The sequence below is a fragment of the Macrobrachium nipponense genome, chromosome 37 (assembly GCF_015104395.2).
Source record: "Macrobrachium nipponense isolate FS-2020 chromosome 37, ASM1510439v2, whole genome shotgun sequence".
Classification (NCBI taxonomy): Eukaryota; Metazoa; Arthropoda; class Malacostraca; order Decapoda; family Palaemonidae; genus Macrobrachium; species Macrobrachium nipponense.
The window spans coordinates 54,270,881-54,298,650 of record NC_061097.1 but is presented as its reverse complement, the minus strand read 5'-3'; the positions used below and the strand labels follow the sequence as shown (position 1 = coordinate 54,298,650).

General features: G+C 37.4%; 2 protein-coding genes across 5 annotated transcripts in view; one reads left to right on the top strand and one right to left on the bottom strand.

Annotated features, from left to right (window-relative positions):
- The window catches only part of LOC135209263 (arrestin domain-containing protein 17-like), a 64,224-nt gene extending 45,922 nt beyond the window's left edge, over nucleotides 1-18,302 (top strand). For 3 of the 4 annotated variants that reach the window (XM_064241970.1, XM_064241968.1, XM_064241971.1), the window contains exons 3-9: nucleotides 1,773-1,935; nucleotides 8,910-9,139; nucleotides 10,888-11,102; nucleotides 11,375-11,557; nucleotides 12,212-12,403; nucleotides 12,695-12,851; nucleotides 17,476-18,302. In XM_064241970.1, coding sequence (XP_064098040.1) covers nucleotides 1,773-1,935; nucleotides 8,910-9,139; nucleotides 10,888-11,102; nucleotides 11,375-11,557; nucleotides 12,212-12,403; nucleotides 12,695-12,851; nucleotides 17,476-17,687 — 1,352 coding nt within the window. In that variant the 3' untranslated portion in view covers nucleotides 17,688-18,302. The remainder of the gene's footprint in view (nucleotides 1-1,772; nucleotides 1,936-8,909; nucleotides 9,140-10,887; nucleotides 11,103-11,374; nucleotides 11,558-12,211; nucleotides 12,404-12,694; nucleotides 12,852-17,475) is intronic. The other variant, XM_064241972.1, reaches the window with a different exon arrangement.
- LOC135209262 (protein Spindly-like) overlaps nucleotides 15,348-27,770 on the bottom strand; it is a 99,868-nt gene continuing 87,445 nt past the window's right edge. Inside the window, exons 11-12 of the mRNA XM_064241967.1 lie at nucleotides 23,185-23,336; nucleotides 15,348-20,979 (exon numbers count right to left, since the gene is read on the bottom strand). Coding sequence (XP_064098037.1) covers nucleotides 20,848-20,979; nucleotides 23,185-23,336 — 284 coding nt within the window. The 3' untranslated portion in view covers nucleotides 15,348-20,847. The remainder of the gene's footprint in view (nucleotides 20,980-23,184; nucleotides 23,337-27,770) is intronic.

Genomic DNA, 27,770 nt, shown 5'->3' with positions numbered 1-27,770 from the left:
AAATTTATTTATTTATTTTATTTATTTTTCATTTTATTTTTATTATTATTATTATTATTATTATTATTATTATTATTATTATTATTATTATTGGTTGCAGGTCCACAGTAATAGAGCATGTAAGCACTTGCTCTATTATTGTGAACCTGCAACCATTGTCATTATTTTCGACACGGAGAATTGTGCTCATTATTATTATTATTATTATTATTATTATTATTATTATTGAGAGGATGAACTATATTATTATGAAACTGGCCAACCAAAGGGGCCATTGACTTGAAATTCAAACTCCCAAAGAATATTATGGCGTTCATTTGAAAGAAGTAACAGAATGTAATATGAAATACAGAAAGAAGAGATAAGTTATTAGAACATAAAAAATTAAATTAACAAATTAATAAGTAAATAGGTAAAATATAAATGATAGAATACCATAATAGCTTTATATTTTGATAAGCACTCTTGCTCTACCAAATTAATTTTTCATTGTTATGCTTAATTCCCTCTTTATTCTTATATTTCCCCTCGTTTATCCTGTATTGTCTGGTTTATTTCTTTTTCCATATTTATTTTTTGTCACGCATTGAGTTCGGTTGCCTTTTTTTATATCATGTATATTTCCTTATTATCCTGTATTTTTTGCCTTATAAAGTTTCATTTTCCATCGTTATGCTGTAATATGTCTTTAAGGAGGTCGTCTCTTCATTGAATTCTATTTAGTTTTTTTTTTTTTTTTTTTTTTAGATTCTCGCTTTGTTCATTTTTTCTTTTGTTTATCACGTCATGTCTACTCATAACATTTTTTTTCTGTCTCTCATTCCTTGTCCCGTATCATCTCCGCCCATCCCATGGTGGTTCGACCAAAGAGAGATACAATATATATCTGTCCCTTCAACTGCTATCCAAGGTCGACACTGCGGTGCAGACCGCTTGTATGATCCTTGCATATCATTGATCACGATTTATATAGGAATCCGTGGCTGTACAAGACGCATTGTAACTTTCGCTTGTCTTTATTTTAATTTATGAATCCTGGTGTAATGGCTGTGAAGCATTCGATGGATGTTTGTTTTCTTTTAAATTGTGTTTGTATCAAGTCTGAAGGACCCGATTTTTTTTTTCAAGGATTATGACGAATTGGCCTTTGCATCGCTTCAATATTCTGCGCTCAATAATAATAATAATAATAATAATAATATTTTACGTTCTTGAGGCAATATATATATTTTTTTGCAATTTATAACACATTTTGGGTGGGTATTGGTCCACCCCCACCCCTACCCCCTCCAATAAACATTGGCCATAATGCTACAAAAAGGGAGCGTAGCACCCTCACGCATGTTGAATTATGTGGAAACTAGAAGGCTATACCTTTTCAAAAGAGAGAAAAAGGCGTATAGTGAAAGTTGCGTTGCGTAAAACATACTCAATTTTTGTGTAAGGAGTTCTACAGGATGTCCATAAAATCCCAGTACCATTACAATAAATAAATACTAGTAATGGTACTGGGACTTTATGGACACCCTGTACAATTTTAAATTAAATAAATGAATAATTCGTAAAGTGAACTATTGCTGAAATATATTCACTAAATGTGTAATGAATACTATACCTTTTCCATAACTTTCAAGGTAAATAAGCAGTCAGGTGAACAATTGTTAACACCTGCTTCTCACCTTTGCAGGTGTGAAAGATCCGGTGTCCATAACTCTCAAGATAAATAGATAATCAGGTGAACTGTTGTTAACACCTGCATTTCACCTTTGCAGGCGTGAAGATGAGATTCAGAGGCGAATGCTGCATCCACTTCACCGACCTGTCCAATGCAGCCAAGATGGATCTGCAGAGGAAGAAACTAGCCAGTTCGAGCAAGAGGTCCAAGAGAGACTCCTTCTCCAGGATAGCGTCGCCACGCCGAAACTATTCCTATATGTACGTAACTCCTCCGAGGACAAGTTTTTCTATTTATTTTACTTTTTTTTAGAATGAATTTATACATTCTCCACTAGGCAGAGTTCATGGTGCTTCGCGTGTGCCGAAATCAGGCGGTGCACTGTAGACATCAAGAAAAGTTCTTAACAGCGTCCCTTCGGCGCCCAGCTACAACCCCTTTCATTCCTTTTACTGTAACTCCGTTCACATTATCGCTCTTCCATCTGGCTATCTACCCTCTCCTAACAATTATTTCATAGTGCAACTGCGAGTTTTTACTCTTGCTACACCTTTCAGACCTACCCACTCGCATTTTTCTTTGCAGCGCTGAATGACCTCATAGGTCCCAGTGCTTAGCCTTTGGCCTAAACTCTATATTCCATTCCAAATCAGGTATAAGTATTTAGAAATTTTAATTCTTGGAACTGTCATTCTTAGTATCACGGCTTGAGTGATTTCTACATAAAGACATATATATATATATAATATATATATATAATATATATATATATATATATATATAGATATATATATATATATATAATATATATGATATATTTTTTTTCGCTTGATCCAAAAGTTCTCCGGAGGTTCCTTTGCATATCGAAGTCATTTTTGTTTTTACATAAGTCCAAGTTTTAATTGTCAGTTGGATACTCTTTTATTATTTTCACGATTCCAGTATCGAATACTTCGCTTCAATTTTGTCGTTTCTGTGATAAAACCAGATTTTCTCAAGATAATATTCAAAATAATCCTCTGACGTTTGATGTCGTATAGAAGTTTTCTGCTATAACACGTTCTATAAAAATACAGCCTCTATAATTAAATTCTTATATTTATATTGATTTGAATGTCTTGTTAAAAAAAAAGGGGGGGGGGGGGGGGGAGTAGGTTTAAAGGTGCTGCTCTTTTGATCTTGGCTTCGGTATGTTCGACCCACCTTTGTATGTGACCCGATAGCCACCAGGTGTTTCAGTGGTTCCGCTGATCGAGCAAATAGCCTAAAAGACGGATACGTAAGCAGAATTCACCCCTTTGATTTCGTGAGGGTTTTCTCCTTATATCTAAGTGATGTCTAATGTGTCGTAGCTCTTATATTTTTTATTCGTAGATTGAAGTACGTACTACAGGTGCATGGTTTATGATTAATCAGTAAAGGTAATATCTCTATTGGGTAGTTGTCAGTCCTTTCAGATCATGTACACCCTCATAATGTCTATTTATAAATGGATGATGTAAGCTTCCTCTCGCACACGCGCGTATATATATGTGTGTGTGTGTGTTGTATAACTTCATCACTTCAAGTGCAAGACAAACAATGTTTCTCCAAAACTGGGTATATTTCGGCTTGCTGGTGTTGCTAGTTGGTTTATTTTTAATTTTTAGGCTGATAGCTCCCTCTTAGATGGATATGGGGATGATTGCAGAGATCTGCATCCAAAAATATGTAAAAACCTAAAAGAAGGAAAAGGATGTAAGTTCGACAAAAAATGCAAATATATGCACCCTGTAGCCATGAATCATAATCAAATAAATAACCAACCAAGTAATAAAATCCAAAATAAGAAAGAAACAAATAAAGAGAGAAATCAAGAATATCAGGTAAAAGAGAAAAGCAAACCACCAATGAGATATGCAGAGGTGTCAGCAAAAAATTTCAAAGCATCAGCTCCGAAATTCTACTCAAGAGATAATAACTGTATTTATTATGCAAGAGGATATTGCAGAAACGGAGAAAATTGCAGATTCAGACACAAAATGAATAATTATGATGAAGGAAGATCAAATATTATGGAAAAGTTGGATTTTTTAATGTCAGAATTTCTGGAAATGAAAAAAAGAACAACATACCAGAACAGGAAAGAGACATGGGAAAATCCTTATTACTACCAGTATTAAATGAAGGAGAAAACACGCAAACCATCATAGTGATGAATGCGCAGGGTTTAGTTACGAGTAACTCAAAAAGAAAAATAGAGTACTTAGAAGAACTAACCCAAAATGAAAAGAAAATAGATATAATGAATATAAGTGAAACCTGGTATTCCCAAGAGACTGGGAATGATGATCAAATAAAAGGGTTCCAAACTTATAGATCAGATAGAAAAAATAGGAATCAAGGGGGAACCGCAATATATGGGAAAGACAAAAAACAAGGAAAAATATATGAGAAATATAGTAAACTCAGAATGTGAACTAATAGCGGTAGAATTTGAATCTGAAAAATTGATGAACATAGTAATATATAGACCTCCTAATACTAAAGAGTTTGACTTAATAATTGAAAAATTGGATGATATATGTAGAAATCACAAGGACTGGACTATTCTCCTATCTGGTGACTTCAACTTTCCTTTCGTAGAATGGAAAGAACGCATAGGAGATTGTGGTTGTACTTATACATATAAAAAAGAGAGTAATAGTAGTGCAGAAGATAAGAGGCAATTTGAAAAGCTATTAGATATGCTACTAGAATACAACATTCAACAAATAAATCACCTGCCAACAAGAAAGGAAAATACTTTAGACCTAGTATTTGTGAACGAGATGAATTATGTTAAAGAAATAATAGTTTATAATGCGAGTATTTCAGACCATAATGTCATAGAATTAACAGTTCATTCCAAAGCAAGTGAAAATAGAGATAAGCAAGAAATGAAAAAGTGGGAAGGATATGGAAAATACAACTTCTACAGTAAAAATATAAAATGGTCAGAAATTAATGAAGAATTAAACAAAGATTGGGATAACATTTTCGTAAGTGATGACATAATGGGTAAATACGGAGATATTATATAAAATATTGGAGAAAATAGTGGAAAAATATATACCGAAGAAGAAAAGTAAACATCATTCATGCATACCAAGAGACAGAAGGATCTTGTTCCAGAAAATCAGAAAGTGGAAAAAAGGTCTTGCAAAAGAAAAAAATGCATGGAAAGTTATAGAACTAAAAAGTAAGATAGAAAATGCAGAACAAAGATTATACAATCAAAAGAAAATGAAAAACGGGACTTGGAAGAAAAAACCCTATTAAATATCAAGCAAAACCCCAAACTATTATACTCATATGCGAAGAAGATGAATAAAAGAAGAATAGAAATAGGCCCTCTGAGAATTGAAGGGAGATTAACGAATGAAAAAAAGGAAATTTGCAACATACTGGCAGAACGATATAAGAGAGAATTCACCCCTAGAATAGATAAGATAATGAAGATAGATATAGAAGTAAGGGATGAAAATAGTGAATATTTAGCTGACATAGATATTAATGAAGCTGATATTGTGCAGGCTATTAATGAAATTAAAAATGGAGCTGCTGCAGGGCCTGATGGAATTCCTGCTATTTTGTTAAAGAAAGTAGTTCATTCTATCGCAAAGCCACTTGCAATATTATTAAGACAAAGTGTAGATACAGGCAAGATTTATGATGAGCACAAATTAGCATATATTACCCCTACTTTCAAAAGTGGATCAAGACTAGAGGCAAGTAATTATAGGCCTGTGAGTCTAACATCACATATTATGAAAGTGTATGAAAGGGTAATGAAGAAAAATATTATGAAACATTTAATAAAAAATAATTTGTTTAATAAAGGACAACATGGTTTCGTACCCGGAAAAAGTACACAAACCCAACTGTTAGTCCACCGTGAGAACATATTCAAAAATATGAAAAGCGGAAATGAAACAGATGTGGTTTATTTAGACTTTGCAAAAGCTTTTGATAAAGTAGACCATAATATATTAGCGAAGAAAATTAGAAAACACAATATCGTGGATAAAGTAGGAAGATGGTTAAAAGAATTTTTACACAACAGAAAACAGATAGTTATTGCAAACGACGAGAAATCGGATGAAGCCAAGGTAATATCCGGTGTGCCGCAAGGTACGGTGTTAGCTGCAATACTGTTTGTTATTATGATTGAAGACATAGACAATAATGTTAAGGATTCGGTAGTGAGTAGTTTCGCAGATGACACAAGAATAAGTAGAGAAATTACTTGTGATGAAGATAGGAACGCTCTACAAAGAGACCTTAACAAAGTATATGATTGGGCAGAGGTAAATAGGATGGTATTTAACTCTGATAAATTTGAATCAATAAATTATGGAGACAGAGAAAGAAAGCTATATGCATATAAGGGACCTAATAATGAGACCATCACAAATAAGGAAGCAGTTAAAGACCTTGGTGTGATGATGAATAGGAACATGTTATGCAATGATCAAATAGCAACTCTGTTGGCAAAATGTAAAGCAAAAATGGGAATGTTGTTACGGCACTTCAAAACAAGAAAAGCTGAACACATGATTATGCTTTATAAAACATATGTTCGTAGTCCACTTGAATATTGCAATATGATATGGTACCCACACTATCAAAAGGATATTGCACAAATAGAGTGTACAAAGGTCCTTTACAGCTAGAATAGAAGAAGTTAAGGACCTAGACTACTGGGAAAGACTACAATTCTTAAAATTATATAGTCTAGAAAGGAGAAGAGAACGCTACATGATAATTCAGGCATGGAAACAGATAGAAGGAATAGCAGAAAATATCATGGAACTAAAAATATCAGAAAGAGCAAGCAGAGGTAGATTAATAGTGCCCAAAACTATACCAGGAAAAATAAGGAAAGCACACAGGACATTAATCCACTACGCACCAGCATCGATAATGCAGCGTCTATTCAATGCGTTGCCAGCTCATCTGAGGAATATATCAGGAGTGAGCGTAGATGTGTTTAAGAATAAGCTCGACAAATATCTAAACTGCATCCCAGACCATCCAAGATTGGAAGATGCAAAATAAAACCGGAAGATGTACTAGCAACTCTCTGGTAGACATTAGAGGTGCCTCACACTGAGGGACCTGGGGCAACCCGAACAAGATGTAAGTTTGTAAGTTTGTAAGTTTCTCCCACATTATTTATAAAGTCATCATCCTCTCACTTCGATAGTTTTCATTAAGATGATATGGTTGGCTGATGTGGAAATGAATGGGCGCTACCGATGAGAGAGTATCTAATTCAATAGCTATTTCATCCTGAATTCACAGTGTTACTGAAATGCTATACAGTTCATCCAAACTTTAGCACAAACATTCACACATTTGACATTTCTAAGAAAGGTACATCATAACAAGGCATGATCCGACCACCAGCTTACTCGGGGTGCATGCTAAAATCTACGGTCAAATAGCGCGTTGTTTCACCTACAAAAACTTAATTAATTAGAAATAATTATTCTGTACTGTTTAATATGCACAATATTTATTTTTTTACATTTTCATTCTAATAAATAAATGATAAAGATCCACTCCTAAAATTCCTGCATCTTTAACTCAACGCGAAACACCTTTTTAGGCTCTTCCATAGACCTTTCTTATCCCCCCTAACAACAACAACAACAACAACAACAAAGTGGTTTGTAGGCTTACTCCCTGAATAAGCAAAAATTTCATTATTTATCAATATAAAACAACACATGGATGTTATTTTTGGGCACCTTTTGTTGAATAATTATGTCACAAATCATTAAACATGATTATTCTTAGTAACCGAAAGAAAGTCTAATAAAAGATTTCTGAACGCATTTCAATATAGCTTTGATAGTTTAGTGTTTAAATCTTTTCCATAAATTTTATCAGAACGTTTTATATTTAAATCTAAATAATAGCGGTAGCCTAACGTAATTTCTTTCTTAACGTTCACTTTTATTTTTGTCCTATTCGGGTTTGGGCGGGACAAGATTAGGTTTGCCCTTCCATTTGAACTCTCTGTTCTTAAAATAAGATGCCAGGCCCAATTAGACGATTAGACGTTTGTGTTAACTACAAAAACGTTACTATGTATCAGATTTGCCACAATGAACCCCTGTAAAGGCAACATAAATTTTGAAATAGTATTGATAACGGCAATGATGATGATGCGTATTATTATTATACTGTGTTGAATGAACTCATTATCCCCACCCCCCTTGGTTTTCAGACACACACACGCGACCAGAACTTAGTGTGTGAAGCTTTTAATAACGCACTAGACCGACTAATGCATAGCCTTGAAAGATTTTATTTAGAAGAGCTCACGAAACAGTTCATAAATGTTGGAATCAATATGTCATGAATTGACAGTGGCTGGTACAGTACATGTACTGTCTGTAATGACCAAGTATTAACAGAGATTCTTTCTAGTTATGGAAGGCTGCAAGTTAAATTCTCGAAGACATAAATCATAAATATGCAGGAATGACAAAATAAACTACAAATAATTGAATCCTCTTCTAATTCCTTTAAACTTAACAAGTCTGAATGACAATATTTTACGGGCTATTCAGCCACTTAAGGTTTTAAGAACTTTTCAAAAGCAGATGCAACTTCTACATTCACTTAAGCGAAACTTTGCCAAAGCAGGTGTAACTTTTACATTCACTTAAGCAAAAAGTGGTCATGTTTGTTGGATGAGGGAGGGCACGTTCCGAGATTTTGAGAAGTAAACCGAATGTTGTCATGTAGTATTAGTACATAAACCACTGGTCCAGTCTATATTTCATGTGTTCATAGAGACTTTAATACATTATTTATTCTTGCCTTCCACCTTACAGATGTTGGAATGAGATTTATTCACAGAATGCGTTAACTCATAAAGGGAAAGTCTTTAGACTCACTTCGTATGTCATTTGTATCCTGGTAGTAGCCTATAGGTCTTGAAGAACCTAAAAGCCATGTAATGTTCAGCCATGAACATTTGTGCCAGTTGATGTTGATTTGAAATATACTGCATAGCGAGATAAAGCACATTGCATCAAATATTACGTAGGCGAAAGCATTACAGAGTTGTAGAAGACTTTTTACTGTTGTGTTTGAGAATATTAGCCTACAATAGCAAGTGACTGGTGTCTTTTGATAAGGTACTACATTAAATGCTCTCATGATATCACCGCAATGAAGATTTTCTAAACGCTTGCAGAAATGGGGGTCTTCACGGCGTAGACAACCCGGGTTTCATTCCAGACTCCGACCTCGGAAATGGCGACCTCTTGTCTCCGACTAGCGGTACCAATGGCCACATCATACACAGACCGAACTCGAGTGAACACGAATGGAGAGAGAGCACTTTCGGGGGTCCGATTCAACACTTCAGGGCGCAAGAAACTTATTTCGACTGTGAATTCTACATATATGGCCACAAATATCAAAGTGCGTACTTTCTTTTTCCACAAGAATTTGCTGTCATTTAGATATCTTCAAATTGCAAAGTCAGAAGGTGAATTTAATCCAATGCTTTCGTGTTGATGTTCAATGAGAGACTATTGCATGGCATCCCAGCTTCAATTCATGATTTGAAGCTCCGTATTTGCTTGCATCAACTTTCACAACAGAATTATCTTAGATAGGAGAACTTTTACTAGATACTAGTACGTACTTTCAATTGACCCCTACTGATATGTTCATTAGAATTTTGCTATAACTCGTGCAAGTTTCTTTCGCTCTTGACCAATCTTTAGAATTGTATGTCTCTGCATTAGAAAGTTAAAATAATGAAGTGGCAGATAATTAACACTTTAATCTTTGACGTACAATACTTGGCTTTGTAGATTCCATTCTTTCTCGCTTAATTTAATTGAATATGAATAAAATCATAAGCTAGTATAAATATTTGAGGTGTTCAAAAAGCATCCGACCTTTATTCAGACAAATATGCTCTTATCCAGATACAAAAATCTTGCACTAATCTCTTTCAAAGTAGTCCCCTTGGGCTGCCACATGGTTCTACCAATATCGGAAGCAGTGCTGGAACCTCTATTTTGTGATGGTGCACAGCTGGTCCATGCATCCTGTATGATGTCTTTTTTTTAAACTTGAATCTGGTCCCTTTCAGAGGCATTTTCAGCCTGGGGAGGAGGCAGAAGTCTCATAGAACCATGTCGGGATAGTAGGGAGCCTGATGAAACAGGTGTTGTGTTTGGTTGGGAAACTGTATCAAATGTGACGAAGTGGGTTTGTTATTGTGGTGGAGCTGCCAACTCTTGAGAGAGAAAAAAGACGTTCTGAGCAAAACTGTGCAATTTAAGTTTGTGGGTGTGACTTCTGGGTTTTTCACAAGCTGAAAATGCCCCTGAAAGCAACCAGATTTCAGTCCAGAGAAGACATCATATAGAAATGTGATGGACCAGCCTCGCGCCATCTCATAAGAGGCTTCCAGCACTGGTTCTGAAACTTACGCCAGTGATGGAACTGTTGGATGAAGTGTGGGTCAGCCCACGGGGACTACTTTAAGGGAGATTAGTGCTAGATTGTTGTATCTGAATACAAGTATTTTTTATGAATAAAGGTCGGATACTTTGTGTTAGCTTGTATACACACTGAATGAGTAAAATCACAAGTTACAGTAAATATATAACAGGTGAATTAAATCGTAAGCTTAGAAGATTTTTGCTATAAGAAAATTTTTACTTTTTACAAGAGAAAACACTAGATTTCTGCTCTCCCATATTTTATTGATTGTGGTAAATTTATGACACCAAATGAGGCTGTGAGAAGCATTGATTTTCAAAATTTAATGTGATACGATCAGTAAAAAAAAAAATTAATTACCCAGCACTCACATTCAGGGTACAAGTTAAGTATATCTTAATTTTGCTAGACCACTGAGCTGATTAACAGCTCTCCAGTGCTGGCCCAAAGGATTAGATGTTTTTTCTTGGCTAGGAACCAATTGGTCACCTAGCAACGGAACCTACAGCTTATTGTGGGATCCAAACCACATTATATTGAGAAATAAATTCCTCTGATTCCGCATTGGCCGAGCCAAGAATCGAACTTCGCTTCGGTAGCCGAGAGCAAAAACCACTCATCCAACGAGGAACACGCATCCAGGGTACAGTAAGGTACAAACAAACCATCCTGCTGTTTAAGAAAATCCTAATTTCCTTTCACCCCTGCAGAGGACGAAAAGGAGAGCCTGCCAGCTGGCCTGCACAAGTTTCCCTTCGCCTTTAACCTACCTCCTAATCTTCCTCCGAGCTTCAGCAGTGAAAAGGGCTTCGTCGTCTACATGGCAGCGGCGATACTGGATCGACCTGCAGCAGCCAACTTAGTCCAGAAGGCAGGGTTCAGCATCCATTCCATACTGGACCTTAATATGGATCCTCATGCTAATGTGAGTCTGCTTGTGGCCGTAAAATAGTTTTTTACCGAGTATGAGATTCAAAACCAGTTATAAAGCAAATCAAATGAAAATAAAATACTGTAGTACTTAGAACTGTTTGAACAGTAACTGAAGATCAACCTCTTGTTGAAGTTTTAATTGATGGCCGTCATTGGTACTCAAGATGTCCACTGCACGATTGTTACCGAGTGATTTAACAATGTGTCTTGTAGGTAAACCATTTTGTATTACATTTATAAAACATTCATTGTATGCATTTGCAGTCCACGACCACTAGCAGCAAAACCAAAAACCTCTGCTGTTTCTGCTGTCAGACAGGACCAATCACTCTCGCGGCACAGATACCTCGCCGTGGTTATGTCCCAGGGGAACAGATATTTGTTAATGCTGAAGCAGACAACATATCTTCCAGAAACACCCGGAGGACACGGCTCCTCCTCCTTCAGGTATGACAGCACCACACGGATGTATTGTAACTTGTTAACGCTTAGACTGGTTTTCATGTCATAGACTTTCTGGAACTTAGGGCAGTTTCACAGGGATTTTTTTCTGGCATCCTGTAATGCCTTGTCACTAACAAAGGCATCAAAAGGTGTTAAAGTTTTCAAACAGAACTACTACTGTATGCATGTGGGAATTTTTCTTTTTCCTCCTTTACACAAACATTGAAGGTGCAAAAGATGCCAGAATATGTCCCTGTATGACAGAGTTTTTAGAGTAAAGGCAGGTGCATTTTTACATATAATGTGTACTTACCCAGTAATTACATAGCTATTAGTTTCACTCATAACGGTGTAATTACTGGGTAAGTATATATTTATATATAAAACCTTCTTTTATTATAAAAATATAATTTTTCATACATTTACTTGGCATTTTGTACACCACAGGGACTGATGTGTTACATTCACTTTACAAGCATGTAGTGAAAAAAGAAACCGTAAAATCCTAAGATTTTTATGTAGATTTAAGCAAATAGATCTTGTATAATTTCATGACCAGATTATGACAGAAAGCATCCTCTGCCATTATTAGGGCAAAAATGTGTCTTTTTACAGCTTTTATCCAGGAATAAACTCCACAATGTGTACTCATTACAGGTGATTACTTATATAATGCCCAATGGTGTGAAAACATTGGTTGAGGAGCGGGTTTTAAAAGAGGTTGTGAGAGGCATAATTCCACCAGGTGAATCTGATATGTGGGAAAATGTCTCCTTGACTGTGCCACCCATTGTACCTGCTAACGTTCATCTAACTTGTAGACTTCTTCACGTAGAATATCGCCTGGATGTAAGGAAATGATATGTCTGCATTTGATATTTAGAAATTTTGAACTATGGTGTAAATGGTTACGAACTTCCAATATAGGTTATGTCAACATTTTTACTATGAAGACTAGTCCTGAATTACAGTGTAATAGACAATAAAGGCTTCCAAACAGTTTTAAAGTCACCGTTTGAAAAAACATTTAAATTTAAATATTGATGATGTTTGTGTAATATATTTTACTATCAAAAATTTTGCTTACTTTTGTAAGCATATCTCTTAGAACTAAAAGCACATAAGGTTTCTCTTTTGCAGATGATATTAGAGCTACCACTGCCTTCCGGTGAGCTGCGAGTAAGTTTACCCGTCATAATTGGTTCCGTTCCCTTACGAAACCACTTTGATAGTTTTTTACCGCCAAATGAAACTAGGAAACCAAGTGCATTGCCTGGCATCCGATATCCTAACATTCGTAAGTCATCATTTATAGTTAACAGAGTTCTTTAAAAGACCTTTATACCTTGCCTTCCTTAACTTGAAATTGAAAGATTAACTGGAATTTTAATGAATACAAAGCCTTCCTTCCTTTTAGCAGTCAGTCGTCAATATCTTTGATTTCAAATACCTGCTGCTAAATTCTGGCTAGGACTATGAGGCATGGTACATAGAACCTCTGAATGAACATTCCCCTGGCATTGACAGTATGTCATGAATTTTGTTTTTTAGGGGGTACAAAGAAAGGTTCATATTTGTGCCTAGGCAGCCATGGAGGTCTGGATATTTCTCAATTCTAGGAAACATCCGCACCTCACTGTCCAACCGCTGCAGCACCCTCTTTTCAATCTTCAGTCCATAAGTGATCTCGGTTGCCCTCCAACTCGAGACTTTTATTTATTAGAAATATGGCAGCTCATGCCATGTAAGTCTACAGTGCTCCCAACATAGCTGTAGAATTCCCCCACTTGTGTGCAATATCACTATTTTTCAATACTTATTCTAATAATTTCATTACTGTTCTTCAGTTGTTTCATCTCCTTACAGTCAAATAAACAGGTGTAATTTCCACACCAATTAAATATCTGGTGTAATTCCTACTCCATATCCAGGTATTTTCATTTCTGGTTTGATGTGATGGCAATACCTAACTTTAAGTACGACCTTGAAAGTCTTGTTTCTGGAAGTTTTACCTTTCAGAATTTTCGAGACAGTGTATACATTTCTTTTACCCAAGGTCTGGCATTGGGTTCTTAGCTTTTTTTTTTTTTATAATTTATTAACAAGTTGTAAACTAGATATTGCTTGGAATAAGATTGAACATAGAATTTAGGCCAAAGGCAAAGCTTCTCAGGTTGTCTCTAGTGCTTCAGTTTTTCACCTGAAGGTTATGCACTTCAATCAACAGTCTTTACTTGGCCAGTTGAAGCCATACCAATAATGTTGTTGTTGCCAATCCAGTTGACTTAACTATTACAATTGTGAACTGACAACTTTCCAACAATGAAGGAAGCTCTTTGTCTCCACCATCAAAGGGTAAAGGTACATATGCCCTCTTGCAGGTATGTGGACTAGATGTGGCTCTTCAATGAAGTTTTAATTTGGCCCATCACTTTCGAGTTCCTCGAGATTAACTTAAACATCTTAACTGGGACATTTCCTTGGTTCTATAGTCTTATCTTGTCAGTCTTTACACAAGTAACACTGATTATACCAAAATTTGCAATTACACACAGAAACTGATTAAACAGTAAAAAACTGACAAGATAACAAAGCTACAAACAGAGATATAATAATCAGTAAAGCAATTGCACATGTCTATTGCAACAGACTCCAACAAGGAGAGATTTGACAAGTAAGGCTGGGAATCATTTCTACTGAGGAGACCTCATTCATTTCCTAATTAGATTAATTAAGCTAGCCATACACCTGCAGATTTGATCGCTCAGTTTCAGCAGATTTGATCGCTACGGACCAAATCTCCTAAATATCTGCCTGTGTATGGGGCGATAAAGATAAAACCTCGCACATCAAATCGCTCATTTTGATCTTCCATCATGTTGGAAGTTTTTACCCCGTACAGATTTTATCGCCGAGTCTATGGATAAATGCGAGAGTTCTTTCCTTCCACAGGTTGAATAGTCATATACTGGTCTCGTAGGGCATGCCATAAAGCTCTGCAGGTTTCAGGTATGATGTTTCCCAGAGACTGTGCAGAAATAGCAGTTGAAAATTTAAGATCCTCCAAAGACCTCCCAGTTGCCAGGAATCTCAAGGTTGCTATTAATCTTTGTTCGGAACTGATTGCCTTTCTGAGCATCATATCCTGCTTTTGTATGAAGGGGGCAATAGTGGCATGTATTTCTTGGAATACCTCATCTGACATTCGCAAATAATTTCTAAAATCATGTGGGTTATTTTCTTTCAATTCTTTTAGAAGTGTCATATGAGAAAATTCATCTCTTCTTTGAAGCCATTTCTTTGTCCAACACGATCGTTTCCGCTTTCTGGACTTCATAGCACTACATATCACCAAGGCTGCTAATGCTTTTTTCTTATCGTCCATGACTTTTCTGGTTGGTTTGCCCACGTATGCCTGCCATGACTGCTGAACACACACTGGAGGTGGAGTTGGATATCTCAAGGTATATAGAATAAGGGAGAAGAAAGGTACAGTCACTTTGGTCGCGGGGGTAGTTGTGGGGTATTTTCGTGACAGGCCTGGAGCCCAGGGTGGGAGCGGTCAAGGCAAGTACTACCTTGGGAAACTTAAGTACCTTGGGTGGGTCGAAGAGATTAGGCCTGTAAGATGTCCTTTTCACTCTGTTATCTTGTATACGTTTGGTGTTCTTTTGAATTCATATAGGTCACTGTACTACACTTACAAAATCGTGGATTGATAATGTTTGGCTCTCTAATATATAATAGAAACCTTAAATTAATATGCTTGACAGGACTTAAAAAAAATATTCAATTAGCATTTGACCTGGCATTTATTTACAAAGGCTTATGTATAATTTTACAATACATTATTTAATAAACTAACATAGATAGACATAGATAACACATAACAGTATCTGGCTTCATAATGGAAATGAAAAATACTTAGTATTTGGCTTCATAATGGAAATGAAAAATACTTAGTAAAAGTGAAAAAAACAATAATTTTTAACATTTTCATGGCATTATTTATTAATTTGTGCATCTTTTTCTTTTTTTGCCTACTTGATAAAATTTGGGCATTCAGAGCTCTCATCCTAAAAAACATCCATCTGACAAAAAACAATATCACTTTAAAAGGCAAGGATAAACAATTTTCAATGTGACGTGCCAAGTCGCATAATACTCCATTGCCTGGTCTGTGTATTTTCTCCATTGTATGTTTGAAACATTTTTTCCATTACCTTTAATTTTTCAAATAACTCAGCACTTGGTTCCGTTAATTTATCATGATGTCGCTCTACTGCACTAATCCAGGTACCTTTCACTATTTTAAGTTTACATCCTAAGAACTGATAATCTGGAAATTTAGATGCCACATAACCTCCAACATATCGAAGGTCCTCTTCGTCTGCAACATTCTCTAAAGTTATTTCATGAAATTCATTTTCAGTTTTCTGAATCTTCTTCTGGCATCTTCTCATCTTCAGTAGAGGCAAACATCATTGCAGAAATCATAAGCTCTCTTTCAAGATCGGTTTCATTTGAATCATTATTTTTACAACTTTTCTCTTGACTGAACATTCCTTCCGACGTATTTGAAGGATCGCACTCCTTCATCGAGTTACAATTTTTTCCAGTTATAGAGTTTATTTTGCCAAATAAATATGACCTTATTCTGTGTCTGACTTCAACTGGCGTAGGATGATCATAAGTTGCACCCATTTGTCTAAGACAGCCAAACATGTTTTCCAGTCCATCTTGGTTAAGTCTGGAGGTAATTATGTATGATACATCATATTTACTTTTCAACATATCATGCAACCTTGGCAAGGATTTGCATGACACAATAAGTCCCTTTTGGAACTGATAGATCTTATTACTTTTGCAAACTCGCATTGTTTCAGCAGTACACTTCATATTGTCAAGGGATTTTATTGTTCCGTCAGTTGCATCCCATAAGTATTTATAGATTTTTTTCTGTCATAAGGTACCCTTGAATTGAACACATCAAACCAGGAGTCGGCAAGCTTTATAAAGTCCCTTGTACTTTCCCAGGACATGCTCGTCAAAAGTCCCTGATTTCCTTAAAAATCTAAAGCTTAAGATGATGTTTCCGAAAGAAGCTGCACTGCTTTCCTCACAATCATACATCTGAATTTCATTGCTGGGGCTCGCGATCCAAGAAGTTCATTCTGCAGGTCTCTTTTATATGCATTTTCTTCAAAATGTTTACTGCATATGCGATGAGTAGTAGGGTTAAAGTAGTCCTTTCTATTACAACGATGAACCCATTTCCGTCTTGCTTCCTCATCATGAGGGAATTGGAAAAAGGATACCGCCTCCTTTTTTCTACTATTTGAATAACAACCAAACACGGCGCAGTGGTTTGGCATTATTTAAATAATAATTTAATTATATAGAAAATCAAAAGTATGGTTGTATTCGAAGAATGTAAAACTAAATCAATACAGAGATGACTGAAGTGACCTGTGATATACATTTGAATGAAACGGTAGCTGAGTGACTTCTCGCCCTGACCTGGCCTCCAGGTGACGCGGCTCTTCGGGGGATAAGCCACAACCCCCCACAAATGACTCTACCTGACCACTCTATATACCTTGGGATATCTGAGCGATTTAGTCTGCGCAGTTAGTGGCGAGTAGAGCGGCAGATTTCATCTCTCGCATTCCATATCTGTTGGTCATGAGCGATCAAATCTGCAGGTGTATGGCTAGCTTAAGCATATCCTCATCAGCAAGTCTTGCATCTCAAATTGGCTTGAATGTTTAGAGAAAAGACCTGTAATTTGGTCTTTGTACAAAAAACTAAATATAATTTCCTTAATAAATGTTTTCTTATTTTGTGAAAAAAATTTTTTTTACTAGTTATAATTTGATTCTAATAGTACTGGTTTTAATATCCTGTTCATTATTTTACAGCAAGTTTTGTATATGGCGAATGTATGTTTGGCCGTGAAGCGATAGAGCACCAGTATGAAAAGATGACTGGATATGTTGAGGACTATGGACCACAATATGAACCACTTACTTACTTTGCTCCCAACTACCTGTGCTATACACCGGGTAACAATGTTAAAGACTATAAACACTTGAAAAGTAGAGCGAAATCGAGACCAAAGAATGGTAGATAACTATTTTATACTTACAATTGCTCAGTCGTACTTGCATTTTGGACATTTCATGCAGTGTTTGAAGTGAAAACTGATGCCTTTGAAGCTTTTTTATATTTTAGCTGTTACTCCATTGTCATCTTATGACATCATCATCATCCTCCTTACAAAATAACATTCAGATGTATTGTATTGTCTTCAAAATGTGCATACTTTTTTAAAGCTAAAGAATCATCAACATAAATATTTCATTAATATTCACACAGCTGCTTAAATGAAAAGAAATTTACAGAGTAGTACACCAAAGCATTTACATATTAAAGCAATTTTCTTACTGTATTTTACACAATTTTCACTTGAAAGAGTATGTAAATGCAAAAGGTATGCTACTAGTTTTTAAGTCTATATGAATTCACACTAATGGTTGTTAATTTATATAATACATATATTACTCGTATTTTACTGAACAATTTTCTATTTAACATATTCATTCTTTTCATTTACATGTTTTGGCCAACAGCAATGCTGTCCCTGAATACACAAAATTATGAAAGCAAAGGTTACTTAATTACTCATGACACAGCATGGCAAACAGTCTGGAGCAATGACACTACAAATAAACTTTTCCAACTATTACCACTTTATCTCTATCCCACTGATAAACATAAGTATAAGGAACATGGAAGTGAACTCACAGTGCAAGGGAGAGGGATTGAAAAAAGTAATTAAAAATAAAAATTATATTGCTGTTAAGTAAGTGGATTGCAAAATATAATATGTACTACAAATTAAAAACTATGGTCCAATTATTATTATATTTACCTCTAAGCAAACACAGTAACCCAGTAGGTTGCTGCATGTGATAGGGACCAAAAAGCAGGTATCAGAGGTAAGGGATATGGTTCATTACAACATGAGCTTGAAATAAAAACTTCAGATAATCATGCTAGATGCAGCCATGATATATAAATATGAATGGGGAAGAACAAAGATAAAATATGTTGAACCATGACTTGTTTCATTTCAGCACAAACTAACCTACTAAGAGAAGGTCTAAAAGTTGTATACTGAACATTTTACATATAAAACTCATGATAACCACATGCTGAGAACTTTTGGTTCCATGTGGAAAATATTCTGTCTATCTCTCTCTAACATGGATTCTTAATACTTTCAAACAGTAACACTGAAATCTATACAATGTTTGACATAACATCACAAAATTAGTGTGGGCATGAAAATAATATTACCCAAATGATTGTTCCAGTAAAGTTTTTCCTTGACTGAATAAAGAATTTACATATTCCTCAAAATACATCATCATTTAAAGCAAGGGACCTTTGTTATTTCTGATATACTATATGACTGGTATACTAGTTCCATTAATGCAATTAGTCTCTAAAGCTACACTAATTTAAAATTGTGTACTTAATTTATCAATCCATAGTGACAAAGCAGGATTACTCTCAGTATTGAGGTAGGCAAGAACAATTCCATGCAACAAGTAATACCGTCAAGAAACTATTATCATCATTAATTTAGTAAAGCTTTTAATGGGGTTAGACTGCTAATGTTAGGAAACTTATGGAGGCTTAAAAATGTCCTACATGAGTGATATTCGCTGGCAACTTGATTATAATAATGAATCTATGAATCCAGGCTTTGCACGATTAATAATTTAGGTACACCATTCAATTTAATTTGCTACTCTGAAAAATACCAGTCTCAGGAAGGAGAACTCAGTTATTTTTTATACACCTTTGTAATAATGGCACAGTTTTCCAACTTGTACTTGATTGTGAGAGGGTGACTATGAAATTCTTAGTGTAAACATTTTAGAAGCAAAACCACATTAACTGTTGTACAAAACCAAAACAATAAGTAAACCTACATCTGCTTCTAAAACTAAACAGACTGACATCAAGAATATTAAGCCACTAATTTCTAATAGGTGCTACTAAATATTGCACAATTTTCAGTTAATGTATTATATAAGGTAATATTATGAAGATAGAACTTTTAAAGTAAAAGATATTCAAGAAAGCAAAATTTTTTTAAAAAATCAATAACTATGAAGGGAGAGCTTTAAAAACTTATTGTTAAATATTTTTTCCTTCAAGGTAGATATACAGGTTTATAGAGGAGATCCCAACACGAAAATGAACTCGAAAGCACATTGAAAATGTATATTAAATTATTTTAAAATATATTCTATGGAAATAAAGCAGTCTCTGTTCAGGCTGTTTTTCTTAGTTTGATGACAATCAACGCTAAACTATTCTTACCTCCTCACCAAAGGAGCCATGAATAATAAATACCCTATTTTTTATCTAGCCAAGGAAACAAGCCTTGAATAGAGACAGTGGTTTATCTCCACAGGATTTATTTGAGATTTGTAATTTTTGCAATACAGAATTACTGTCCTAATAGATTGATAGGAAACTACAGTAATTCCTCTGTACTGCAAATATGGCAAAGCTTAAATATATTTAATGGAAATAAACCAGTCTTGATTCAAAGCTGGTTTTCCCATTGGACAAAAACAGACTACTGTCCTTAGCTGCACTGCTGAGTAGGTAAGGATAGCATAATTTATATGTTTTTATCAAACTAAGAAAACAAGTTTTGAATAGAAACAGTACTTCATTTCCACTGAATATATTTTAAATTAATATTATCATATACACTTTCAACATGCACTCATCTACATACTGTTTGAATGAAGACACACAAAGAATCATGAATACCAATTTTGTTTCAGGACAGACTACATAATTGGTTATCCATATGTATATGTTCATAATCATATTTCTGTGCCTTTTTTAAACATGCAATACTTAGATATAAAGAAAATATATAAAATTTACATACTATGTACACTCTAGATTTAAACAGTTATGGAACAAACAAGTTCCATTGTTCAATATTTTAATATTCAAGTTATTGCAACAAAATGAAGATCAGCTTAAATGGGCAGAGTAGCTGAAGTTTTGACATCTCGAGTTATTTTCAAGGTAATAAAATTTCACATGTTGAAAAGTGAAGGAATGAAAAGATATGTTACATGAGAAGAAACTAAAAGTAAAGGGAAAGTATGAAAAACACTAAAAATGAAGTCAAAAAAATAAAATTCGGTCATATACAAAATTTAAAACGAAAGAATAAAGAGAAATTTTAAATATTATTGCTGTTTACATTCATTTTCTTGTCCTCCACTAGATACCTTCACCAGTGGAGCATCCATTTTTCTCAAAACCTTAGTCCTCTGCGGCGGCTTTATTCCTTCATCTCTCTTCAGGTGAGCTTCCTGAACCTAAAATTCATAAGAAAATGTAATAGTAATTTAACAAGAGATTGAAATTAAAAAAAAAAAATCTCCAGCGTTATATATTAGATCGAAAACGATTATGACCTGAGAGGTAATTCTAGTACAAAAAGAGCAAAAATGTCAAGATTGGAATCAAAAGTAGCAAACAACAAAATGTAGATGCATGATTCAGTAACCAAAGTTTACAAACCACAGCATTGTTGTTCAGGAGCATCCTAAATTTTTAACAACCTATGCAGGAATTATAACTTTAAAAGGTCTGAAAGGGGCAATCAATATGAATAAAAATCATTGCACATTTTTTTTTTTTACTTTTAGCACCATAAACATTTTTATTTATGGATTAGATATGTTACTCTAATCTTCCTTACTCTGTGCTCTTCAAAGATTAATACCCATAAGGCCTAGATCTTCTTTTCCTGAGCCTTCCTAACTGTACCTCATGCCTTCTCATGTTCAAACCATATCAATCTTTTCTGAAGCTTCTAAATACATCTCTCCACCAAATTTCTTGTTCATATCATGATCTTCGCTTTGGTGGCCCACAGCCGCACCCACTTTTTGGCCATGTACTTTTACCTCCAGTCTTGCTTCCTTTCTTCAATATTGCAGTCCAACCTCTCTATGACTTCTTGGTATAAGTGTAGGGGTTTTCTTCTTCAAGTTCACCTCCAGATCCTTGTGCGTCATCTCCTTTATTTCCTGGATATTTTCATCTTGTTTGTGAACCACTAACTCACTCTCTTCAGTGTCTTGAACACTGAATGGCCAAGTGCCCAGTGCTTAGCTTGGCAGCCTAAATTACATAGAGCCTAAATTTTGTAACCCAACTGCTCTTCTAATGCATTTCAGGCATAGAAAATTTCTTACTCCATGTATATTTTGTAATTCGGAGCACCTCTTCTGACACGATCTCAGTTACCTTTAGCACACAGAAAAGAGTTCACCCCCAACATCTTTCTCACAACAACCATACAGTTATTTTCCTAACTGTACTGTGTCCTTTCCAATCTTTCCAGTTACTTACTATACAGTCTGTTTACTTACATTGAATGATAATCCTTTTCTCTCCATTCCACTCCTCCACCTTTTAAACATTTCCACCTGTTCCTCAGATTCTTATGCTAGCACTAGGCCATTATAAAATAGCTCCCAAGAGCCACTTTTCTTCACTATTTTGTAACTTCAGAAGGGCCCATTGACAAATCTTGATAGTCATCAATTACTACCTCAAATTCTTCTTACCCCTCATTCTTGAAACCCTATCATTCCTTAACAACTCCTTTATTATAATTTTGTGGAAAATACAAAACTAATTAAAGAATTCTTAAAAAATATATGAATTGCCTGTATAAATTCATGTTGCATCATATTTGCGAGCAACAGAGTTGTTTCTGTGCAAATGACCGCCTCAGAAGTAGCCTACGAATCATCTCTATCTTCTTGCAGATTCTTCTTTCACATTTCTTTGACGTCATCGAGGATGAAGATATCCTTTTCAGGAATTGTCAATTTAATAGCAGCATCTTATGCTGTTCATTTTGAATTGTTCACATAAGAGGACACCACCCAGACTATCTGCAGCCACTGACCAAAAATCAAACTAGCCTACTTTGATCAAGTCTACGGCTTTTTCTGAATGGGACCCCCATAATATTCCAATCTGAGGGAGTACATATAAAATGGAGAACAATTCACATGTTAAATAAGGAATCCCCTCACCCCTTACTACAGATGATCCTGTCACAAGAAGCAGAAACTAGAGGGTAAAAGTGCAAGTCAAAAAGTCAAATGTGAAAAGACTAACAGATACACAGCATTGCAGATGGGAACTGAAATGCTTCTGTGGACCTTTAATATTAGTTAGGCTGTGGCGGGTAATGCATACTGTAAGGCAAACGACCCACTTCACATAAAGTTCCTTCGGAAACTACCACAGTAGTGGAGGGGCAGGGGCACACAATGGTTAGGTTCCTCAAACTATATACACTCCTAATGTAGAACAATTTTTTCTTCCATCCTGACATGACCATAAATACTGCATACTATAACTAAATTGACAAACATTTTTATGCACTTATTCATACTCAATTACTGGCAAAATAACTTCAGCTCACTTACCTCAATCACTTAAGGAAGAATGTCACAAGGAAACCAATTCATTATTACTTTTTCCAGCTATACACTTACCTCCCCATTACCTTCTTGAACAACTACTGTTTCAGTCATACGAACAGACTTCTTGGCTTTCTTTTTTTGATCATAACTACACATGATTGATGAATTCTCCTGATTATCTTGCATTACTTCTAGCTTATCTGTCTCATTCTTATTTTCAACGCCTGCAAAATGAAATATTTATTTAGCACAATCAGCAATTTATGATGACTGAAAAGCATAAAATGTAGAGAAAACAGAAATCAAACTATTGCAAAAATTGGTTTCCTCTACAAAATTATAACAATTAACCCTCAGTTTGAAATTGCAAATCATCTTTTTGAGATTCACTTACATGGAGATTTTTGGCAGATTAAGAAGCTTAAAAATTAATGAAGAAATCTATGAATCTAAAATGACTCCTCACATTTATCCATTCAAAATTAATTCCATTCCCCATTACTATAACTTGTTACACAGTAATTATCCTATGAATTTTCTATATTATTTACATGTGTGGTTTACTACCTAAAATCACAATTTGTCGTAAATTGTATTTTTCCTAACTATACAAACCTGAGGTCCTTTAACATAAGGAATGTACTTACGGCGTAGCTGGAATTACGGCTGTTGAATCTTGAACAAGGTGGTTAGGCAGTAACTACCGTGGGGCAGGCTAGCTGCCCGGATGTAAACACTCCACTTTGCCTTTCGGCCCAGGTTCAGATTGAGGGGTGGCATGAGGTGGGCATATCTGTTAAAGGACCTCAGGTTTGTATAGTTAGGAAAAATACAATTTACGACAAATTGTGATTTGTTCAGACACGTAATACAATCCCTTGGTCCTTCAACATAAGGAAGACTCACTGATAGGTGGGAGGAATCTGAGTGAGCCTCTAGAACTGACTGGGGTTCTGCGCACCTAGGCTACTCCTCCTGGTCGTAAGAGCGAGGAGGAGTGCCCTGCTGCCTCTGACAACTTGATCGGAGTATAGGAGCTGCATGATCAAGTCAGACTTCTGGGCCTTTTCGAAATGAGTGAGGGATCGTGACTCATCCGAAAAAGGGTTGTGAAGAATATTTGGTGTCGGAGACATTAATGGAAAGTTCTGGGAAGGGTTTGCATTATTGTCAGTCTCCTTCCTCCCCTTGCTAGAGGAAGGAGCGGGATTGCTTCTATGATTCTGATAAGAAACAGAAAAAGGATGCTCTTTGTGTATGCTTACCGCATCAATCGTCCAACCAGCCAGTGTGAGTTCGAGTCCTATCCTCAACCCGAAGGACGAGGAATGGAGGGTCGAGGCGTGGGAGGGGGAGAGCCAGTCACTCTCGCATCCTTCTTACCTCTACAACAGCACACCATGGACGAGATGCAGCTTGTCCTCTTGAAGGAGCTGGGTAAGCAAACACATCTTGCAAGCATCCACCACTGGTCCAGGGAAATGAGGTTCCAAGGACCTGTGGGCAGTCCCGAAGGGAAAGAAAGATATGGTCGCAATGACCTATCCATCTTCCTGTCCGACATATTCTTCGGAGTGATGTGCAGTACCCATCTACTGGTCTATCCATCTGAAGCGAAGTCTCTCGCGGTCTCGTATCCCACTGCAGCAAAGTCTCTCACGGTCTCGTGGATAAAGACACTGACATTCCAGGGTGGGTGTTGATACTTATGGGTACCGGAACACGCCAGTAGGATGAAGTAGTGACTGATCTGGATCAACCGATAAAAAGTCCACAGCGTAGCTTGTGACGGTCTCGGACGCTTCGACAGCTGCCGACTGACTACGCTCGGTTGTGTGAAGCAAGCCGTCCATGCATCCGAGGCGTAGTCATATGACCCTTGCCTTTTGAGGGGTTATGCCGAGAGACCATACAAATCGTCTATCTGTGGCCACCGATGCTGGAAGGCGAGATGATGATTCTCTCAAGGCATGTGCCCAACAGACGAAAGTCAATTGCCTTCTAGAGACCGAGGTCCCTGATGGCAAGACAGAAGTTCTCATAGTAGTTGAATCTCAGCTAAGGAGAAACAATACTATATGCCGTTGAAGACGAACGTGATAGGTGAATGCAGACCGACGTCTTCACAGCTGAATAAAGAGAAGTAACTCTCAAGATTCTGAACGTAGAAAAGTCCCACTGATGACACCAACCCATGAAGACAGCTTAATCCCTGTTGTTTTACAGAGGACTGAAAACGCTAAACCGCTACTTCATTGCTGTTCTGTGAGAAGTCGGAGTTGCAATGAAAGCGGAGCGCTTTTCAGTAATGAAAACACAGGGATTGTACTGCCTGAAGAACTGCTTCTCATGGGCTGAATCAGGGAGGACAACTATAGACTTGAAAGTAGAGCTGGCAGGGTGGGGAACAGGCGATGTCTTCCGTTATACATCTACAATTTGGGGTGGACAATGAACAATTGCACACCTACGAATACGAGATATATTTAGAAGACAAACTCAGATGTCTGAAGAAATCATTCCACGTCATCGCAGCGGCAGGTGCGATGCAGCGGGAGACTAGGCTACAGACTTCTCATTACCGTGCGGTAAACAGAAAGATGATAGCGAGTCTAGTGAGATATCTCTGTCTGAAAATTCTCACAATGTCAAAGGCGATGCAGTAGAGATGGTCATCCACGTATGCGAGAATTCCGGCCAACCAGAGACCTAGGTCTGTGATTGCCAGGCAGAGATTCAGTTTGGTAGTCAATCACGCAGAGAGAGACAATATCCGACCGTACTATCTCGGAGAGCCAGCTGGTACTGGGCTGCGGCAGGCAGGGCTGGCAGGCAGCTCATACACCGCTAGCTCTCGCTCACTCGTCACCCTGAGTTGCCAGGTAATCCATTCCAAGAAGGAATGCGTTCGGCTAGAACCATCGAGCGGAAAAAAATACGTCCAAGAATTTTGCATTTAATCGAAACGGATTTCAGTGAATGCAAACGCTGTGGTGTTGTTGTAGTAACAAAACCACAAGTATCTCAAAATCGAAACTGGTAACTCCTGGGATGTTTGCAGGGCAGTCCCGAGTTGCAGTTCAATTAAGAAGATACTATTCGTCTCGGTCACAACCCGTAGAGTTAACTACGGTTTGTGCCTACACCTCGGACAATTCAACTGATAACAGAAGCATGTCGCGAGGGCAATATACGTAGTATATTTGTAGGTTCCTGTAAACAGACCTCCATCCTAAATTCTCTTCCATTTGAGGAACAAGAATAAGGACTGGAAGCCGACACACTTCATTCTCTAATGAAGAGAGCGAAGGTGAAGTTTTCCCGAAGGAAGACTTCTACGGTGATAACAGCATACCGAAGACGATAGTTCAAGCCGAACTGGATGTTCCCACCCGTTCTTCTCTATCCCGGGGTTGGCCGCCTACTGAGGGGACGGACCGTCAGGTCCATCCAGGCTGAGCCCCTCCCGAGATATTCTTCCTTCAGCAGCAGTACTTCCCTCGAACGCTAGAAACTCCAGGAATTCAAGCATTTGGCAAGATTCCCGATTATCGTCATAACAATTATCTGGGATTCTTGTCTCACCCACTCTGGACCGTGGTTTCGCCCAAGTGTTTGCAGCTCGTAGAAGACCAGAACACTCGGAGAGTGCTAGAAACCCCGAAGAATTCTAAGCACTTGGCAAAACCCCCCCGAATTTGTCAGACGATCATCGGGTGGTGGTCCTCCCGATTCCCATAGAAATCGAGGATAGGGCAAGATCCTTCCTCAACGACGGGGACTTACGTCCGGTAGGACCCGAAGGTCCCTCCAGGAACGCAGTCCCCGACATGGAATCATACGGAGAACGCTCTGCAGGATCCCTCCCCTTCCTGTTGCAGCCATAGGGAGAGAGGGAATGGGGGAGGAAGATTGGACACTCGCTCGCCTTCCCAGCGGCACTAGCAGTCGGAGAAGCAAGTATGGGCAGCCATCACCGTGCGGTGCTGGCCGCTCAGAGTCTAGGTAAATGTTACCACCTGGAGAAAACCTTTTCCCGAGGAGGGTTACGAACTCGTACTGTAGGCTAAACGTCTGCCGCCACCGTGACCGTCGTCTGGGTGGGGCTGAGCGAGCACCTGACAGGAGAGAGCCGATACCGTCCTCCAACGCGTCCCAGTCCTCATCGAGGTCGAAACCTCTCAAGAGGACCGAAGGGGGAGCCCACCCCGGTCTCTGCGTGCGTGGTCCAGCGGGACCGTCACGTGAACAGCGGTGATGGTCACTCCGAGAGTCTGGGAAGCGTCATCGTCCTCGCCAGCCCCCACGATCTCCTCCAACCACTTGAGCAAGGATCTGTTGGTCCCAAGACCGAACCAGGCTTGTGGCCGGACCGTAAGAAGTGCATTCATCACAGTCACTCCTGTTCCCCTCATTCCTCCAGATGTAGCCTGAGGAGGTTGAAGGGACAGGTGAGGGAGACCTGACGCTTCTACCCTGCCTACTAGGAGAACCAGTAGGCTGGGAGAGCTGCAGGCGATCACCAACCCACGGTGGCGATCGAGCTGCAGGTCTGGACCAGTGGTCTTCTTGCGGAGAAGCGCTGGACCAAGGAAAGGAGCGTCGGTCTCTTGCGTCAGGGGAGCTGCTACGAGCGCTCCTCCCCTGCCTACCAGCAG